Below are 20,391 nucleotides of genomic sequence, written 5' to 3'. Positions count from 1 at the left end.
CTTTTAGGAAGAAACCTCGGACAGACCCAGGCTCTTGGTAGGCGGTGTCTGGCGGCCGGTTGCAGTTTAAATGAAAAGTGGCAATAAAAGATAATGGAACAATGACTAAAAATAGTAGTTTGTAGTAGTTCTAGGCATAGCAGGGCACTGCACGGCATTACAAGGCACAGCAGGGCACCACAGAGTGTCGCAGGATGTAACAGGGCATCGCAGGACGTGTAGCAGGACGATGGCGACAGCTGCATAACAGTGCCTACAAAAATACTACCGTCTTATCAAAGTCAAATGCCACCGGTATATTTATAAACTGAAAGTGTCTGCTTCGTAGAGCAACAACAGCACAGAGTAACAGGAGCCATGAACCGAGTAAGGAGAGTTTAATGACAAGTTAATGGCAGAGGATTTGGTGTCAAAGCAAAAATCACCTATTTGGCAAAATTGAATGGGGAACCTGAGCCTCCTGCGATCACCTCGCAGCCTGTGCCCAGCTCTGCATGGGAAGCTCGAGCAGAAAGGCCAGAGATCAAAATAAGCCCTCTGCATATATTGAGCGTTACTGACAAACATATTTTCTTGTCAAATGTCTGATCACTAACACCGGCGTTGTCATGAGTGACGGGTGTGGCCTCCCTAGTTAACGCGGAAAAGACTTCTATCACAAGAGGTGGTGTGTTTAACACATCACTGCAAGGTGGCGCGATGTGAAAAGAAAATTCAGCAGAATAATAAACTACATAATTAGTGCATAATTCACATGGCACACAATAGTACATTTTAGGTCTGACGGTAGACAATGCTTTACAAACGCTGCAGGAGAAGGGTAGTGATGATGGAGGGAGGGGGATTCTCAAACCCTTGCATTGATCATTGACACTGCAACACACTGATCATGATGATTTGAAGATGGTAATTTAACATATTGGTCAATATCATCATCCCCTGCATGCAGATCAATAAAGTTATTGCCACTTAAGGCATATATGGGTCCTCTGGGCTTTTCACCCTCTTTGACACCACAACAAAAACTACTTTATTAAAAAAAAAACAGCAGACAAAGACAGATTTTTCCATAAATCCTTTGCAGTGAGTAGACAGCATTGATGTATTGCCATGACGCTACAAGCAAACTTCCCTTCAAATTAAACACTGCACTCTTGTTCCACCTTTTAGAACAATATGGGAAATCTCGTTTGCATTTACATGTTTATTTCATGGATGTACAATTAATGTTAAAGTCAATGGGGCAACTGTTTAGGCCGTTTTTTCCACACTTGAAAAATGAATTTAAAATTAAACCACCAATTTATGGGGATAAAAAAGATCTACAGTGTACAAAAACTGTCAAAGAGAATGGGGCCAGTTTTACGTTAAGAGAAGCACACTTTATACTTTTTAGGAGGTAGCTTAACACCACACTCAGTCCATGGAGAGCTGAATACTTTACTAGAGCCAGACCGATAATATCGTCAGGCGTGTGTGTGTATGTATGTATGTATGTATGTATAGAGTATTTTTAAATAATCAAATATTTGTATCGGTATCTGCCTTAAAAATCCTTTATTAGTCAGGCTGTAGCCTTTACGATTTAAGCACAAACACCAGCACAAAAACACTCAAAAATCTTATTTTAGAAAAAGAAAACAGAAATACACACCTTCACCTGTGGGCGTGGTTTGGTCGTAGAGGTGAGCTCTAGTTGCTCATGGATAGAAGGTCACCGAACCACCAAGCCCAGAAAACAGGGAGGAATGGACTGCAGGGAGAGAGAAACGGAGAGGTGGAGGGAGCAGAATAATAAAGAAAGAAAGAAAGAGAGGGAGAAATGTTATAGTAAAGAATGAAGGCACCTGTGTTTGAAAAACAGCAACATAGTGAGAATACCGTACAAGTGTGTCAACAGGGTTGTGTTTGAATTTGTGAGCAAAAAAAACAAAAACAGTAAGAGACAGAGGCATACAGTAGCTCCAGCATTCAGACACACCCTGTATTTATTCAACATTTGGCCTGCGTACGGCAGCAAGCTGTGGGAAGCTGACAAAGCTGCAGCTCTTTCTGGGCCAGAGAACATCGACCGTCAGCATAAAAAGAAAGAGGGTTTTAGAGATCCTAACATCCTTCAAGAACCATATGTTCTCTTATCAATTCATTTTGTCCTTAACTTTGCCTTTTCTTCCAGCTTTTCCTCTCTAATCTTCATCCATCAGTCCGCTACTCTTGTTTTCTCAACTTAACTGCCTTTTATCCCTCTCTCTACGTGTCTTTGTTATCTTGGCTGTGCTCTGAGAGAAAGACATTGTAATAGCGGAGCCAAACAAGTGGAGACTCAGATCCTGTTATCTGTTGATACGCCCTCTGCTGCAGCAACCCAGCTCCCCATCAGCCAAACACACACACAAAACCGGTTAGACAAGGTAGAGGTGGGGTGACCAAATTTCAGTTTCTCATACCTCTCTCTGTCTCGCCAACATGCACAAACAGACTTTTTTGACAATCTGGAATGCCAGTCCATGGCGATTTGGCCAACAAACTGACCCGCCTTTACATTTCAGGCAGCAGGTGTTTGTGTGCAAGACAGGTAGAGGGTTAACAAGCATAGGTGCAAATGGAGAAATGGTGACAAATGACTCACAGTTTAACCCACTGTAGATTTTTTATTTGTTTTCTACAAACTAGACAGACACAGTGATATCACATAGACTATTAAGACACCCCTTAGCTGGTCAAGTGAAGCATGGAGAGGCTGCATCTGTTCCTGTTAAATCACATACACACACCTTACTGCCTATTTTAAAAAAAACAACTCATTACTTAGGATGTGCCCAGTGTGGGAAAAAAGGGAGGAAAGTGGGTTGTCCTGATGAGAAAACAAGGAGTGGCTGATATTTCACAACACAAAAAGAATTTGTCACAACGAAAACCAGGATTTGCATGGCAGATAAGGCTGACTGTCAGGAAAACATGATGTCACAGAAACACACTCACCCCCAAAGCTTTAACTTCCCACCTGCGCAAATCACACACCGCTGTCTTGTACCACACATGACTATATATGGTCATAGCCAGGACAAGGCTGACATTATCCACTACAGACATACACAGTGCGTTTATATGCACAGCAGTAACTGTGGTTAATAAGTGAATAACCAGGTTATGCCAGTGTTCCCTGTATTCATGAGCAGGGAAGAACGGGTGTAACTCTACCGCAGGTACAGTAGGTGGCGCTCTGCCAGCGTATAACTGGTCAGAGAACGGCTTTTTCCTCCGGTTAACTTTTGGAAACTTGGGAGTGCGGGAAGAATGGCGACAACTTTTCAGCGATGTACATTTTGTTAATTCTCTATGCCTTACTTCTTGTTTTCCTTGGTTCCCCTATAACGGTACCGGCCTTGCGGGCCGCCAGCCCTCTAGCGAGCGAGCAAGCTAACTAACTAACCAGCTGACAGGCCGACAACTAACGTTACATTTTTATTAACTTAACTAAATGTTTGACTTATTATCTGTAATATTAACTAGTGTCGCATAAAGACACATCGTTTGGAATAAGCAAGCTAACGTTAATGTTAGCCAGCAACCACATATATTGCCTGAATGGGAATATAATTGTTTCTTTAAACTGCATGTAAACGCACTGACGGAGATGAACAGAGTAAAAGCCGCAAAAAAACAAAAAAGGTGAAAGACGGGCAGTAAATAACTAAGGGAGAATGTAAACTGGAGCAAATGAGTGGGGTAAAGATAAGGAAAGGAGAGCTGAATAAAAGATTGTCTTGCATTCCTGGCATTGTCTCCTGTCAATTCAGCAGAGCAGCCCACCCACTCAGCCACTGACCTTCCAGGGCACAGTCTAATAATCTTTTAGAGATCTGTTTTTACCCAAATTACCCAGTACACAGATAAAGACAAACTATTAATTTCAATCTCTTATCATCTGGCATCATCCATTATTTTATGCCACATCACGCGGGCTAAACACTGCCTCGCTCCTCATCTTATCTCAGAGCAAATAACCATCATTAACTCGCTACATGCTATCGTATTTCACTAACAAGCGCAACTGTCATCTATGCCAGATGAATTTGAAACTGTGATTGATATTTCTTGGCAAGTGTTTTGGAACCTAATTCTAAGTCTGTGTGTGTGTCTGTGTGTGTGTGTCTGTGTTTTAACCACAGTCAGAGGAGGGAATTTGCAGCTGTCAGTCCGGGAGGTTGGAACAATAAGTAGTTTGTGCAACCAAGAGCATGAACGCAAGTGTTAAAGTGTTGGATAGCAAGGAGGATATTATTGGACCCATTTGAGTGAATCTGTGTTTGTGTCTGGAGGAGAGTTGAGTTTATGTCACTTTTGACCCACTCATGACTTCTGTTCTCCACCCGTCTTCCCCCTTTCACAGCTGTTGGTTTTGGCCTTGAAAGTGTGCGTTGAGTTTCGTTGAACAATGAAAACAATCAGTGCTGTCCCATTGCCACTCCCCTCCCCTTTCCCCTATAACCCACTTCCTGAGAAACAGGATGTTACGGATTCTACATCAGAGATGAGTTAAGGGACAAAGCGGATACTTAAGGTCACCAACAAACATTTTCCCTATACATAACTGCTTGCATACAAAACCATGAAGGTCTATGATGTACACTTTAATAAACTGATGGTTGGAGGAAGTTTTTTTGCGGTGAAATCCCCCATGGTCAATATGTTGATCACACGACCACAAGCCACTTCCCATTTTGCTATTATTGTTCTCCATCTACCCTTCTCTGTTCTGCTTTCAGAAGCTATATTTGTAAACCTTTTGGTTTGCTCCCATAGTCTAACCAATAAATCCTGATATTTTATATTTATTTATTATTAAAATCATACAATTATTTTTTTCTAAGTGAAAATAAGAAAAAAATAAAAATAAAGCAAAACATCACATTGGGCTCTGGGAAATGGTGATTTTACACTATTTTCTGACATTTAATCAAAAAAGAAAAGATTATAATCGGCACAGCAATCAATATTGAAAATAATCCTTAGCTGCAGTCCTAGGAGCAAAGCCCAATGTTTTTTAAAAACTTTAAAAGGGTGAGTGAACAAGAGCGCACAGAGAAAGAGTTAGGTTATGTACAATGTCAACAAAAAGGTCAAAATCTAAAAGCAGTGCTTTGAGGTCAACAACGTACATACACCCCTCAAACATCTGACCGGGCCCTGACACACCACGAGTCACGTATCTCCATCTGATTCTGCAGCCATCAGTCAGCATGACTCACTAAACCCTGTCAGAAGACATCTGTGATGATATGCACATGTAACCAACAATACAGCCTTTGTCAACGTAATGAAACTCTGGTTAATGCAATAAGCGCCTACACCTGCCATCAGCAGCAAAAGAAAATCCGACTGAAACAAACCATTCACTGTCAAAAAGCACATATGTTCATGCAGCTTGGGGTAAGGGACACTGCAGTTAGCTGAAAAGTCAGTGTGATGCCACCAGCGCTGGTTTAAACTGAGCCTGGCCTGTAATGGGATTGAAGCTTTAGCCCGCTAATCCACTTACCTCTCAACACATACACACATGATGTTAACATGCACAAACTAAGTAGACACACATACAGGTTAGGTTCTTTTTGGATTAACCTGCAAGAGAGCAGACACAATTACAGCTGGTGTTGGGGGCATGCATCAACAATCAAACAGTTGGAGACAAGTAGTCAGGAAAGGCTGATACCTGGTTGTTCAATCACACATGGTGTTATTAGTGGTGGCACCTGAAGAACATAATAAAAGCTACAGCCCGTGAACTATACCTACACACGTACTGTATTAACCAGAACAGTCCAAAAGCCCAAAGGGAAGGCACTTAACTACACTGCAATATTGAGCACGTGCTTGCATGAAACCAATGTTTAAAAAAGGGGTAAAAGGTAGTTTAATTGTTCACACTCAAGCTGACAGTTATCCCCACCCTGGCATGTTCCTTCTACAACAAGTTCACACAGGACCCACCTAACAGGTTCACAAGCGGACAAACTTAACATCCCAGCCCGTATGCCAAGACTACAACAAGAGGACCACTACCCTTTAGACAAACTGAAATACAACAAAACAGGCTCAACGTTTAAATGTTTTGTCAAAATAGTTGCGGGGTTTACAATTACTATGACCTAGGTACACTGTTCTCTCCGGGACTCCTTGCCAATGATAACCGTAGACGCGAGGAAATCTACTTATCCGCTTAAACTGGTAAAACGGTCATCACCCGACATAAAGGGACGGTCTACTTCAGTATTGTTAACACGTCTGACCGTCACATTGTCGTAATTTTTAGTATTCGTTGTGGAAGTCCAACTCCTCTCCTTCTGAAAGCGCTAGCGCTAACAGTTAGCATTTCCCTGACCTGAAACCAGCAAAAAACCCACACGCTGTCGTGTATTTATTTGCTAAAGTAATAAAGCTAGCAGCCTAGAGAAGGAGCAACGAGCAGAGCTGGCAGTGTTAGGCACTATCAATAAGACGTGGGTATAAAATGACTCTCATGAACAAAGACTCGCGTATTTGAGCATTGTTTCTCGATGCTTGTGCTAACGTTACTGTCCAAATAAATGACATGTTTAAGATCAAATCAGCCCAGTTGGTCAGAATGCTCGTTCAGCAGCACCCGCATGACCTGGTTTGGCTGTCTTGCTACGTTAGCATCACAATAACCCACATAGCCGAGAGAGAGAGCCGTGCCAACAGCCAAGCTAGCGTTAGCATAGCAAACAGATTAGCAGCACGTTAGCGTGCGTTGGGCTAAGATGTATTTTTAAGCTAATTTAGACGGTGTTCTCAGTTGGTTTCATGGACTCTTTTGAATCGGTTATAACAGTATGCACAGTAGGCAACGGAACCGCGGGTCACGGTACGAACTTTTAACGTTAGCATCGTTAGCTAACATTAGCCTAGGGGACTGTTGCGATCTGTCGATGATGTGACCACTCCTTGCCAACGCTGCAGTGCACCCTCTCTGTGGGGGGAAACCGCGGCCCCCGCTGTATCAGCCATCTGGTAACATTTATTAACTGACTCACCTTGCTCGTTTAAACCTTGTCCCGACCCCTTCCAGACTATTCCGTTATGGTGTGTTTTCTCCCCTCTTTTCCCCTCCTTCCCTGGGTTCTTCTGGGTCAAGCTCGTTAAAGACGAAGCGACATCACAGTTTTTTATCAAAGAGAGGGCGGGCTCAACAAGCGGCTTTACGGTAAAGACGGCGCACGTAGAATTCCTCTTCTCATACAGGTGTTTTTAAAAGTTTTTAGTTATGTTTTTTTTTTTAGACAGGCACGGTTATTCAGTACCCAAGCTTGTAAAACAGATGGACTGACATGAGTAACTCTATGCTTATAAAAGAGTAGTAGGGGGATTTACATTCTGCTGCAGTAGTAGAATAAATAGGCTACCTAAAACCGCCTCTTCTCTCCTCCCATAATTTCCGTCTGTCGCTCCCTCTCCGTCTCCCACATATACACACACCACACACACTGATGTCATTTCATTGATTGCCCAACAACAATGACCGGAGAGGAAGCTGCATTTCTTGCGGAAGTACAATAGCATTCCACACCAACACGAGAAAACTACTGGCACAAGAAGCCACTAGTGATCACATCTTCCGCATGTGCCCGATCAGTAAATAGACTGATGGTCTGCAATCACTAGATTTTTTTATGAATCATGCGTCACCACTAAACTATTTAGGAATCGCTGCATGACTGCAACGCCTACAAAGCACCACTTCAACGTTAAACCATGTTTTCACTTGGTTTTTACAGTTATTATTGTACTTGCAGTCCTCCTATCTATTAGTGTTGTGTTATTAGTGTGATATATTTTAGACTTTATATATCTTGGGTGAAACCAAAGCCAAACATGTAGGATCCTGATATTTAATAAAGTGTGGGCATTGTGGTAAGAGGAACAATGCAAGGAATCCCCCCCAGTTTCCTTATGAGTCCCCCCCCCACTGTGCTACAGTTTGAGTAATCCTGAGTCAAAATACATACAAACAATGCTGCACTCTAGAGGTGGAAAATGAGAGATGTTTCAGTCGTTGAAAACTTAAAAAATAAAATAATTATATTTATTCATAATTGAATATCCACAATGCGAATCCACAGACATAATCCACACTACATTGATTATTGCTCTGTCTGAAACTATATGGGGAGAACAAAAAGAGGGAAAGAGAGACAACACTGGAGGTAGTTTGCTTTTTAAATGAAACACACTCACACAAATGAAAGACGATTAAATGTGTAGCCTATCCTTTTGTCAGATATGCCGCTCATCACATTTTTACTTCCTAATAAGTTAGGTTTATATTGACAAATCCAGGTTTGAAGCTTAATCATTGCATCTGGGAATATTTCATAAGTATATGGAAGTGAATACCTTAATTTAGGGCTGTGCAATTAATTTTGATGTTGGCTCCAAAAGATCACAAAAAAAATGTAATCAAAAAAACAAACAATTTTGCACATTTAGCAAGTACACTTATGTAGTTTTCACCGTTGATCTGTTTAACTAGTTATTTGTATTCATTTCAATAAACGCAATATCTTTCCAAAAGGTAATACGTCATGTGAAATAAAGGTGATTTCAATATTGACCAAAATAATTGTAATTAGGATTTTCTTCCATAATTGAGCAGCCCTACCTTAATTTGTCAGGCCTTAAATAGTGTTTAAGATTGACAGTTTCTTGAGTATTTACTTTATCACAATATTATTGTCATATAACACAATTGATTTTTATCCATATCAATTATCAATAATTGTATGTTTATTCTTTATTTCAATGTCACTGTTCATGATTCTGGCCATTTTAGCTTCCAGATCTGCATCGTTGGCACACTTAGCAATCCCAGTCCCTCTCTGACCTGCAAAAGGTTTTCTCCAAGCTTTCATGGCGTCAGATCAGTCAAGATAGCAATTGAGGTGCGCCTGGGTATCGCACCTCGTACAGCGGGCGCCCATATACAGAGGTTTACTTCTCTACGCAGTAACCACAGGTTCGACTCCGCCCTGCGCCCCTTTGCTGCATGTCGTTCCCCCTCTCTCCCCTTTAAAGTCTTCAACTGTCCTATACAAATAAAGGCCTAGAAAATGCCCCCCCCAAAAAAAAAAAAATAGATAGCAACTAAGAAGGTTTAATAATGAGCCAAATTTACAAATTGAACAATTACTCATCTAGCATTGAGCTACAGTTGTGGTTGTGTCATGGTCCTTTTCCCAGAATTAAATTAGGTATTGCATATTTTCCTTGAATGATGAATAAGGCATTCGTGTGTCTGCTTTTCAGCCAGTATAAAAAAGCAAAGGTTAAACAAAAAGGCATTTTTATTTAAAAAAATTATGTTTTCTTATTGCAGGGCTTCTCTAGTCTATCCACAATCTATTGATTTTACTGGAATGTTGTCAATATATGTACGCCGGTGTACTAGTATTTTGTCAAGTACATTTGAAGCATGACAAGTTTCCTGTGCAGTACCAAAACTAGAAACACAAGAACATAAGCTACTGGAGGAAACACACATTCCCCAAATACACAGTGTGACACAAGTGTCAGTATTAAAGTAACATGCTTAAAAATGTAAAATCTTTGCATTAATCTTCAAACTTTGTATCTTTAATGGTCAGAGCACTCCATTAGGGTTGTGTGTGGTCATGTGCCTGCGCAGGTTGCTGGGGTTGTTGAAGCTCGCAGTGCACTGATTGCAAGTGTACGGCTTCTCTCCAGAGTGGGTCCTCAGGTGGATCTTCAGGCTGCCGTTCTGCGTGAAGCGTTTCCCACATTGCGTACAAGCATACGGCTTCTCCCCAGTGTGAATGCGCATGTGGATGCTCAGTGTATTCTTATTGATGAACGACTTACCGCAAAAGTTACAAAGAACGGGCGATTCTCCGGTGTGACTGGCCCTGTGAACAATCAGGTCTTCACGGCTGAGGAAGTGCTCGCCACAGAAGCTGCAGTCCAGAGATTTATTGACACCGTGAGGGAAGACATTCTGCTGCTGGGCAAATTGGCTGACAAGACTAGGGTGCCCCACTTGACCATCAACTCCTATTTGTGTATTTATGGCAGGATTAAATGCTGTTGAAGCTATTTTGTTGGAATGATTTTGTTCCAGTTGGCCGTTTCTGTTATCCTCCATTCTTCTCATCGGGGCTCTGTCATTAGCACCAGTGGTGAAATTCTGGAGACTGCCATGGATGGCGTTATGGTCAGGAGACAGAGAGCTAAAAGCCTGGAGTTCAGAGACAGTGAAGAGAGTGTCGCGCTCCTCCTGCAGAGGTCCTTCCCCTCGTCCGTGAACACTCACAATTCTCAGCTCCTTATTATCACTAGTCAGGCAGGACTCTAAATTCGGAGTCCCTGTAGAAACATCACCCTGCATACTGGAGCTGACAAAGTCATTCTGACCTTAGAAGACAAACCACAAAAAATACATCAGAATCAGTGTTTGTGTATGAAACCTTAATACTGTGAATTATTTGCAACATTATTGATATAACATTACTGAACAGTACTGAAAGACTGACTGACCTAAATACAATAACTACAGTGATGTTTACCCAAAACGCCCTCTCTCGTACTGAATCAGCCAGTGCTTGACCAAAAACAGTTGGCTAAATCATGCCATTCATCATATTTCAATGCACATGGTGTTGTAATAAATCACCCTTAACTCTCATGTTGTCCTCGGGTCAAATTGACCCGTTTTCCTGTGTCAATGTTCTTCTTAATTCCCCAAAATAACATGATGGATTCCACACAACGCTCTTTGGCAAGTACAAATCTCTACTTTCATTAATTTTGGGGCGTCTTATTCAATTTTATACCATTTGAAAACCAAATTGACGTGTTTTTGAAATAGTATTGAGTTAAAGTTGACATATTCCAGTCTGTGATTATCCATCAACATCCATTCCTTTAATTTTAGTCTAAATAATTCCTAATTTCTGCTTTTCTAAATCAAACATTACGTATAATTTCCTATAAATGAGGTTTATTGACCATAATTTGAAAGAATAACTGTAAAATTACAGTTAATAAGTTAGTGCTACGTAGTGTTGAACATTGAAAAAAGCGTCAAAAGTGATGAAAAAAGGGACAAAAACATTAAAAGTTAAAAAACAAAAACAATAAAAAGCGTTGATTTTGATTTTGATGGGAAGACAACACAAGGGTTAAAGCCTACACAGTGACATCCGACCTGACATATGCTTCAATATATTGAAACCTATATACTATTGCATCTGTTGTTTACCCACCTACAACTGGCCCACATCCTCCAACGTCATCTTCATCTTTGATCAGGATGATATCTGGGATCTCCATGTTTGCAAACTGACAAATAAGAAAACATATGTATGAGCAAACCACATTTTTAACAAAACATGAATTCCTGAAACTTGTACTGTATTTACCTTTACTTGAGAGGCAGTGGTGGAAGTCTTGTTTTCCGATTGTAGAGAAATAGAAGCAGCTTCGCCACCCGTCTTTTCAGCCACTGGTGCCTTAATGACAACTAGAGGGGGAAAAGAGACCAATATCCAAAAGCATCAATATCCTAAACATGCAGCACATTTGGAAATTGTTCATCAATTCATCATGCTCCTAGCTGTAAAGTAAAAATATTTACAGATTAAGAGCTTCATAATTGGCCACATGGTGGCGCTCTTGATAAGATCTTTCAATGTGTTGAGCACTTCCCCTTGGGGCACCTGCGTATAAAGTATTATTTATTTATTTATAGTAGTTGGTATGCCATCTTCCATAGACCTCCCATAGACCAGCCCATCACGGAAGGTTTGTATCATGTAGACTCGCCAACAGTTTCATATATGTAAATGGACATGTCTAATTTACATGACTAATAGTACATGAAAGGGACTTTGATGAGGGAAGTAAGTAAGAACGCTTGGGCGACGAACTTTCCCCGTTTATTTTTTTACTGTACTTGAAATTAAGGAGCTTTTATTGCATAATTCAAAGTAGCATGTCAATTTATTGCAAAGGACGGAAGTATAATCAGGTAGTTTTGACAGCATTGATGGGACTTAATAACCCTGAAAAACTTCACAGAGGACCCACCCAACAAAAGCTTTTTCTTTTCTTTATTTTTGTTATTTATTCAGAATCCAGATGTATTTTTTTATTATTATTTTTTGAGCATTTTTAGGCCTTTATTGTCAAAGGACGGATAAAGACTTGAAAGGAGAGATATGGGGAATGACATGCAGCAAAGGGCCGCAGGTCGGGGTTGAACCTGCGGCCTCTGTAAACCTCTATATATGTGTGCATGCTCTACCAATTGAGCTAAGACACAAAATGTCTAAATTTATTTATAAAATGTTTTCCTAATAGCATCAAATTGTTGAAAATAAAATCTACCTTCTTATCTTCAACAAAAACACCAAACACCACTGTCAGAGGTGGCATCTCAATTTCCCTGGTCTGAAGCCAGCTCTGCAGATCTCTCCAGAAAGATTGCACCGACTCACACAGAAAAAATATATGTTCTAGATTCTCAATTGCCTTTTCGCAAAAACACAGTTATTTGCATCAAAATTGAATCCCAGTCTTAAGAATTCGTTTGTTGAGTAGATTTTATTTACAATTTTAAAGTTGACCTATTTTAGCTAAGAGGAAATGAGATATAACTTTCTCTTCATTTCTTAACCTCTCCAAATTCTTTCAATATAGATTTTCTTCTTAATGGGTTAGTGTAATAGTCCTTTAATAGAATATTTCTAATAACTTTGTTAAAAAGCCACGGAAATCACAATTGGTTGGAATCTGAGTTGAGCAAAATTGGGTTTACATTAATATGAGTTCCGCCGGCCTGCCTTAGCTCACCCAGTAGCTACAAATGGTGAAAGGTGTAAACCGAGCCCTTGGTATCCTGCTCTGCCTTTGAGAAAATGAAAGCTCAGATGGGCCAATCTGAATATTCCCCTTATGAGGTCATAAGAAGCAAGGTTACCTTCCCTTTCTCTGCTTTGCCCGCCCAGAGAATTTGGCCCACCCATGAGAGAGAGAGACATCAGGGCTTTCAAACAAGCAAAGTGGCAGTTGGTCAAGGCCACACCCCCAGCCTTCACCTTGCCCCCCCCCCCCCCCCTACTTAAAAGCTATAGACTCAGAAATGGCACATACCAAGCACTTGTGGCACTTGCTCTAGTGGCTGTAATTTTGCACTAAGGCTGAATTTTAGGAATGAGACTTCAGGGACCACTAAGGTCTATATAAAAACATCCAAAGAGCACCATGTCATGGGACCTTTAAGTTTTGTTTTTGTTTATTTGTAAGTGACTACTCCTTATTTATATAATACTTACCTTGGGGTTTAGCCCGTGGTTTGGGTGTACTTCCTCTGATCGGGGAAAAGCGGCTCACCGGTCGGTTGGTCCTGGTCTGCAGCTTGAGAGAGAAGAGCTCGCTCCTCATCACCTTCATCCTCATCCTCAGGGCTTCGTTTTCCTTCAGGCTCTGGGTTAGATTCAGGCGGAGAGACGCCGAGCTCAGCGAGAAAAGCTGACTGATTTCCGCCACCGCCGCTTTCACCAGCACGTCCATTATGGACAAAAGCTGCGACTCCACATCCAGACTGCCCGGCGCCATGTCTGTAGACACGTTATACTTTGCTGCCAACGAGAATTATGATGGAAAACGAGCGACACAATCCTTGGGTTACTCACAAAACTGACAACACAATGGCCTTTGGGTGTCTTCTTCTTCCTTTGATTTAATGGCGGGTTGCAACCAATTCTAAGTGCATACCGCCACCTACTGTATCGGAATATGTAACACTATAACCAGACTGCATCACAGGAATTTGATCCTCAAAATAAAAAAAAAAACGCCACTAAATTCTACTGAATAGTCCTATCTCCTTCAAACATTCTATCACCGTTTCCTGTGTGTCCTGTTCCCCTCTACTTGTTGTTCCCAGAATACCCACAAGGTAGCCTACCATTCCCTACCTGCTTTACCAATCTCAGCCAGGACAGTATCAATTCAATTTATTCTGGATGGATTCCAGGAAGGATCAAGGACAGATTTTAGAAAGGTATTTTGAGGCCACAAAATGATATTGTGAGCCCACAAGATACAATTTGTTTGCACGATTTAATTAACTCATGGCCATGAGATTAAATTAATTTCCACATTTAATGGAGCGGATGGAGTTTATTTATTCAAAGTTCAACCAGTTCTTTATAGACTGCCGTTTCTCTCTTGAACAATATACAACAATAGCTTTGCTACCAATAAAGCAAACAATATATTACCTAATTGGTTCAAACTCTACAATGGATTTAAACATTTTAATGTGGTGGTGTTTACCCATTTTAAAACATTCATAATCTTTTTTCGGCAACTGTCTCATATACAGTACATCAGAACCTTCTTATAAAGCTTCTCGATTTTTCCCATAGGCCTACTAGCATTATATTGCTACAACTTTGGACTTCTCTATAGAATGTAATATAATTTGTTTCTCTGGCAAAAAAGACAACACGTCTCCATTGTGACTACATCCTCTATCGCATTGTTGTCGTAATTCATTCCCATTCACCTTGGCTAAGCATCACATATCCTTTCAACACAGAGATTTACAAGTTTATCAATTTTATATGTATACATATATATTACACATATTTTTAGCTATGAACACACAGCAAATAAATGAATTTAACATTTCTTTCTTTATGTGCTCAGCTCACAACAAATTATGCAACAACAACACAGCATATACACCTTCAAACAGGATATCACACAGTTATTCCAACACCAAACTAAGACTTAATTCATTGGAGATACCGCAACCATCGACAATACTTTTGGTCTTTTCAGTCTTTCTGTTTAATGTCAGTATTTTTCTAGGACTCAGCCTGGACTAACTCTTCTCCATCTCCCTCCATCTCACAGCTGTTTGGTGCATTTTCATCCTCATCAGCAGCCTCTGTAACATCTCCCTGTTTCTCTTCTTGGCTTTCCAACGTCCCGTTCTCAGAAGACTCCCCCCCGTCTTTCTTTGGTGACTCCTCTCCTTTGTCTTTCTCCTCTCCCTCATTACAAGCCTTGTCTTTCTCCTCCTTTTCTTTGTCCTTCCTCTCTTTCTCTATTTTGGAGAGGCTGTGGCAGAGGGACTGGACATATGTAAACACACACATGGGGTCCGGGTTTTTGCCCATCATGATCATGTCACCCACTTCAAGCAGAGGGCAGCAGTCGGCCAGGGACCTGCCAGGGAGTAAGGTAACAGGAACAGAGGAAAGGAAAGGAAAAAAAGGGCGAGAGCTGAGATGAGACAACGCGGTGACATAGTAACTAAATACACAGAGAGAGAGAGAGAGAAAGTCCTGACCTTCTCACTGTTTGGGTGTGGTAATTTTAAATGTGCAACATAGGAATCAACAGGGCAACACTGTCAGTTTAGCGGGTAAAATATTTGGTGAGCAGCAGCCTTCTTTGACAAAGACTTTTATCCAGAAAATTGCACTTAAAGCAAAATTCAACATAGCCAATTCTAACTATCCACTCTGAGAAATTTGACATCCTTTCCTCTAGTCAGACATTCCAGTTTGAGGAAATAAGGTCCATGGGGTTCAAGTTTTCATTCATTCCATGTGCAAAAAAGCACTTTTAAACCTACAAAAGCTTAATTTTGGCCACTTGGGGGAAGTAGAAACAAGTTATGAACACATTGTTGTACCATCACATTGTAAGTTAAATGGCAAAAGTGTCCAACAACATCCAGCTGTTATGAGCAACTAAACCATTCATGTGGAGTTGTGTTTTTGGCCACCCTTTTAGTCCAATATTTACTCTCCATTTTTTCTCCACCAACCCCTGAGGGAACTATCTGTCTCTTTAGCTGCTCAACCATGTTTACCAGCTGCTAACTGTGGCTGTCTGATGTTTGCTGTTAAGCAGGCAGTGTGCAGTGGGTTTTCCCTGAAGAAGACATTATGAGAACAGTGAGAGTGAACCAAAATGGTAAACTCGCAGTCCAACAGCTAAACAATGAGCTAAAACTCACTATAAAGCTCTATAAAGCCAAAAAGAGCTGCCAATTCAGGTGATAATTCTCTGTGTGTTTATTATTACGAACAACCCCTTTCATAGTGTCACATTGTTTTACATTGTCATTTCAAATAGCTTATTGTTACAAAATATTGACTCGAACTGCTTTAATTTGAATATACTAAAAACTGCTAAAACTGAACATGAAAAACTGAACATGAACATGAAGATGAAAATAAGGGAATCAAATACTCCATACTCTGCAGTCTGGAAGGCCAGAGTGAAGTTTTTCTCCCTTTCGTTTGGATTCAGGGAGCTGTAGTCAAAAGCATCAGGAAAGAAACGATGGATCAGAGCGCAGAATGCCAGCCCATCACACCAGGATGAGGAGAAGTTTTCTATGTTGACACCCTAAAAGGTCAAAGGACATGAAGATGGACACACCAAGGCTTATTTATATCATTCTGTAAGTTCTCTGTTCCCTAATCGAGATGGAAATCTTGACATTTGGTGATTAATATCTTGGGTTGAACTCACCTCATAGCTGCGAGTCTTGTTGCGACACCACTGAAGCATCTTCTGTTTGATTGAAGCTCCTGTAGCCGCAGCCATGGATGACCTCGTAATTTTGAAGTTGCGGGGTGTTGGTGTCCTAAAAATATGTCACAATATTGCAGATGTCCTAATGAAACCCTGCTGTTACTTATATGAGGTACTGGGTGTCGTACAATGACTTACTCTGGTGCACCTTGTTGGAACTTGGCAATGATGTCGTTTTTAGCAGCTGCTCTAATAGAGCGTGCAGAGGGTCTTGGTCGGGAGAGAGAAGATGAGGGCGGACCACTCTTTCTTTTGGGTTTCCCTTGCTTTTCTACCTCCTTAAGCTTGTCTTTTGTTTCTACACTCTCTTCCTCAACTTGTTTTTTCTTCACTGCCCCTTTTGCTACTCTTTCATTCCCATCTTTTTCTGCTCCTTTTGCCTTTTCATCTGTTTTCATCTGTTTTACTCTGGCTGTCTCTTTGGTTTTGTCCATCATCTCCTTGCCATCTCTCCCAGTCTCACAACTTTTTACTTCTTCCCCCTTCCCACCTTTCTTGTCTTCCTTCCTCTCTCCCTCCCCATCTTTTTCTCCACTTGTCGGTTTAGGATCTGTCACGTCGACATCAGTGCAGGCTTTGTCTTTGTCGTGTCCAGCTTCTTCAGCGTCATCGTCAACATGTTTCAGGTGAGGAGTCTGGGGCTTGTCTGTATCTCCAGCTCTTTCCTCCCCTTCTTCGTCCTGCTCTGGTACTGAATCCTCCTCCCCCTTCTCCCCAACTTCCATTACCCCATGACCTTCTACTGTCTCCCTTGCTGGAAGCTCTCCCCCTGTGTCTTTACTCTCCTCGAGCTCTGGCTCATCTGTCTGCAGGACAAGCATAAAATAGAGCATCAAATCCATCTGATAAAAGTTACAATGTGTGTTTGTGCATCTGCACACATTTCTGTAGATATGTACAAATCACACTTCTACATCTACTTCTAACCTGCACATCTGTTGACCAATATGCCTTGACCTTTTCATCTTTTAGAGTGTCTAAATTTGAAATTGACTTGTACATCACATTAAAATGTAATCAAATTGAGCTTATTCCACTGGACTTACTTTGATGGTTTGTGGATATCGGCTTGTAATGTACAATTATTCCAATTTTCAATATAATCATTCTCCCTTGGCCACAGCTGTTTCTGTTTTGGCCAAATGACATACTAAAACATTTGTTTGTTTATTAGGATGATGTATCTTACATCTGCTTATAAACATTATTTAATATTTTTCTTATCAGACCAAGTGGAGCTCTACACCACCTGTTCACTCATCAATGTGTCACATACAAATCATTTAAAATAAGCCTGACAGGGGCGGCTGTGGCTCAGGTGTTAGAGAGGTTGTCTATCAATCGGAAGGGTGGTTGTTCTATTCCTGGACCTGCAGTACCATGTTGAAGTGTCCTTGGGGCAAAACCCTTAATCCTGATTGCTCCCGATGCTGCTCCAGCGGTGTGTAAATATATGGGAATATTAATCTATATGATTGATATGATGAGCGATACTGATACGATACTGATGAGCAGCCTCGGCCACCAGTGAATGGATGTTTGTGAATGTACACCTGGACAATGTAAAAGCACTTTCAGTAGTTGTGTTACTAGAAAAGCGCTATATAAATGCAGTCCATTTACTAATCCATGGTGAAAGTACATTCTGTAGCTCACCATGACCTCTGCCTCACTTCATTTATTTATAATAAACATGTTTATCAGTCTGGGAGCTAATGAAGAGTTTAATTAGTGGTGTGCAAACTACTAAAGAAAGTTTTCACTGAAGCATGTTTGAAATGTTTACTATTCCCACACAAAACTGACAATGAATTATCTAAAATGTTATGTATCAATATTAATTAAAGGACATACATGAGTGCATTCGGTTGTTATCCTGCTCCAGTTTCACATTTAGGTTTCTGTTTCATTGAATTCAAAACTAAAAAAGATTTTTACTAAATCTGGTCACAGTCTTGTTTGAATTATTAAGAACATCAAATCTTTTTGAGAGGTAACCTTATGTAAGATGTACTAAAATTAGGGTCCATGCCTTACTATAAGAATAATGTTGTCATCAAGCCAAAGAGCATAATGTAATCTGAGACCTGAAGCTCTACTCTGGGACTTGTTGAGTATTTCACTTGTTTGAATAAAGCTGAGAGGTTCAACTCTCCGATGAAACATTTGCCTTTTGTAGTTTTTAAATCCCAACTGAACCAAAAATTCAGGTAAACTTAATCCCAATGAGAACTTTTCAAATCAACAATTAATCAACAAGCAAAACCTCCTTGGCTCTCAAAAAAAGAAAAGAAAATGTGTCATCAGTTGAGGGTCCTACAATCTTTTTTTTGAAACTTCACTCAAATCTTCAGTGATTTCAGATTTCATCAAAACAAAATGTGGCTTACAGATTTTTCATTTTTGAAATCAACGTGATCATATTTGAAATACTATATACCTGGTGACATGTCACTGCAAGAACAGTCACACCAGGTCAGGCCTTGCACCGGTGACTCATCAGAGGGAATAGGAAACTCCATGTGTGTGTTTGTGCACATGTGCATTATACTTTGCATAACTTGTGTGTCTCTGTGTGGCCTGCTGTCCTAACACGACACCTGCCACGGTCACAAATACACTCACTGCCTATTCCTGGTGTACGGGCCGTAAAACAATTTGAAAACTTTCACGCTGCAATTTAATAGAACATGCAAAAAAAGACACCACAGACCTGGTTGCTGTTGTTGTTGTTGTTGGCGTCAGTCTGGCTGGTCGTCTCTGTAGCCCCAGATGTCTTTTGGCTGGGCGATTCTCCATCCATAATGTCCAGAAATGTCTGTTTATTCACTGGATCTTTGGTCAAATCAGACTTTCTTTTTCACTAATGCCCCAGGACTCTAAAATGATCACTTCTATCTTTCCTAGAAATTTTTAATTTAGTCAGAGGTGAATCCTCTTCACAGGAAGCCTACTCAATGTCTCACTCTCTGCTTCTCACTACTCTGCTTGGCTTCCCTGTCTCCCTTTTGCTCCCAGTCTCTGTCAGCACTGCCCCTGTGTTTGGGATGTGTGTGTTGGTTTGTGGATATCCGCCTTTACCCCCTTCACCAGACACCCCCACCTTCTGCTTTGTGAGGATGCCTATGCTTCTTTATCTGACCTTTTGAACAACATGGGGTCCAGAAATAGAGTCACAATGACATAGGCGCAATCCAACAGGCCAGACAGCTGCGTCTGAGGCTCCACACACATGTAAAGCACACGTTGGTGCATTCATGCAATCCATTGAACATGCTCACAGACTTGCAATCCATGACTTTCTTTTCGCTCTTTATATAAAATGTTGATTTGGATATATACACCTATTTGCTTTATTGCCTTGAGTTAGATAAGCACTTTGATGCCACTCTCATGTCTGTACGGTAGAGGGGAAACAACTAGCTTAACTCTGTCCAAGTAACAAAATCCACCTACCTCTGATGCTACCTAATTGATAAATTGTATGTAGTTATGGGGTGCACCGGTCTGATTTTAAGATTCGATATCGGCCCCGATAGATTGACAAATTAGCTGGATCGGTGATCGGAAATCGTCCAATCCAGTTTTTTTTTCCCTCTGTCACAGCACATCCTACATTATACATCAGCAGCATGTGTGTCGCATGCTGCAAGAGTTGAATTTATCGTTAAGCAACATGGAGTGAGCGAAAAAGTTGGCTGTGTGGAGACATTTCCCATTTGCCACACCAACTAG

At 40.8% G+C, this 20,391-nt stretch overlaps 3 protein-coding genes across 10 annotated transcripts in view; all 3 read right to left on the bottom strand.

Moving 5' to 3' along the window:
* LOC116696318 (catenin delta-1) overlaps positions 1 to 7,330 on the bottom strand; it is a 20,181-nt gene extending 12,851 nt beyond the window's left edge. For 2 of the 7 annotated variants that reach the window (XM_032527176.1, XM_032527177.1), the window contains exons 1-2: positions 7,056 to 7,328; positions 1,655 to 1,753 (exon numbers count right to left, since the gene is read on the bottom strand). The gene's annotated coding sequence lies outside the window, so the exon portion shown is untranslated. Of the gene's footprint in view, positions 1 to 1,654; positions 1,754 to 7,055 lie in introns of all 7 variants that reach the window. The other 5 variants (XM_032527174.1, XM_032527178.1, XM_032527179.1 and 2 more) reach the window with 5 other exon arrangements.
* A 1,107-nt stretch (positions 7,331 to 8,437) lies between these two features.
* LOC116696335 (zinc finger protein with KRAB and SCAN domains 1) lies at positions 8,438 to 13,749 on the bottom strand. Its single transcript, XM_032527212.1, has 4 exons — positions 13,368 to 13,749; positions 11,454 to 11,554; positions 11,298 to 11,373; positions 8,438 to 10,446 (listed from the first exon to the last, which is right to left on the bottom strand). The coding sequence occupies exons 1-4, from the start codon at positions 13,648 to 13,650 to the stop codon at positions 9,659 to 9,661; spliced, it is 1,248 nt and encodes a 415-aa protein (XP_032383103.1). The 5' UTR covers positions 13,651 to 13,749; the 3' UTR covers positions 8,438 to 9,658.
* smtnl1 (smoothelin-like 1) lies at positions 10,918 to 19,842 on the bottom strand. 2 transcript variants are annotated; one of them, XR_004333692.1, is made up of 6 exons: positions 19,370 to 19,842; positions 16,795 to 17,462; positions 16,594 to 16,708; positions 16,316 to 16,467; positions 14,808 to 15,273; positions 10,918 to 10,928 (listed from the first exon to the last, which is right to left on the bottom strand). XR_004333692.1 is itself a non-coding variant. In XM_032527209.1 (5 exons), the coding sequence occupies exons 1-5, from the start codon at positions 19,457 to 19,459 to the stop codon at positions 14,910 to 14,912; spliced, it is 1,389 nt and encodes a 462-aa protein (XP_032383100.1). In that variant the 5' UTR covers positions 19,460 to 19,842; the 3' UTR covers positions 14,482 to 14,909. The 2 variants fall into 2 exon arrangements, 1 of the variants encoding a protein (XP_032383100.1); XM_032527209.1 differs by lacking the exon at positions 10,918 to 10,928 and having other exon boundaries at positions 14,482 to 15,273.
* Positions 19,843 to 20,391: the final 549 nt, after the last annotated feature.

The sequence above is a fragment of the Etheostoma spectabile genome, chromosome 10, assembly GCF_008692095.1.
Source record: "Etheostoma spectabile isolate EspeVRDwgs_2016 chromosome 10, UIUC_Espe_1.0, whole genome shotgun sequence".
Classification (NCBI taxonomy): domain Eukaryota; kingdom Metazoa; phylum Chordata; class Actinopteri; order Perciformes; family Percidae; genus Etheostoma; species Etheostoma spectabile.
Note: the sequence above shows the minus strand (reverse complement) of the source record. Positions and strands in the feature narration are given on the sequence as shown.

Bases quoted from the DNA above. Each gene is read 5' to 3' on its own strand.
- LOC116696335 (XM_032527212.1), bottom strand. From the start codon at position 13,650: ATGGCGCCGGGCAGTCTGGATGTGGAGTCGCAGCTTTTGTCCATAATG. The intron at 11,374-11,453 runs GTAAATACAGTA...CTTATTTGTCAG, and splicing joins CCACTGCCTCTCAAGTAAAG to TTTGCAAACATGGAGATCCC. The intron at 10,447-11,297 runs GTGGGTAAACAA...TTGTCTTCTAAG, and splicing joins AGGATGTGGGCCAGTTGTAG to GTCAGAATGACTTTGTCAGC.
- smtnl1 (XM_032527209.1), bottom strand. From the start codon at position 19,459: ATGGATGGAGAATCGCCCAGCCAAAAGACATCTGGGGCTACAGAGACG. The intron at 16,709-16,794 runs GTAAGTCATTGT...ACATATTTTTAG, and splicing joins TTCCAACAAGGTGCACCAGA to GACACCAACACCCCGCAACT. The intron at 15,274-16,315 runs GTATGGAGTATT...ACTCCCTGGCAG, and splicing joins CTGGCCTTCCAGACTGCAGA to GTCCCTGGCCGACTGCTGCC.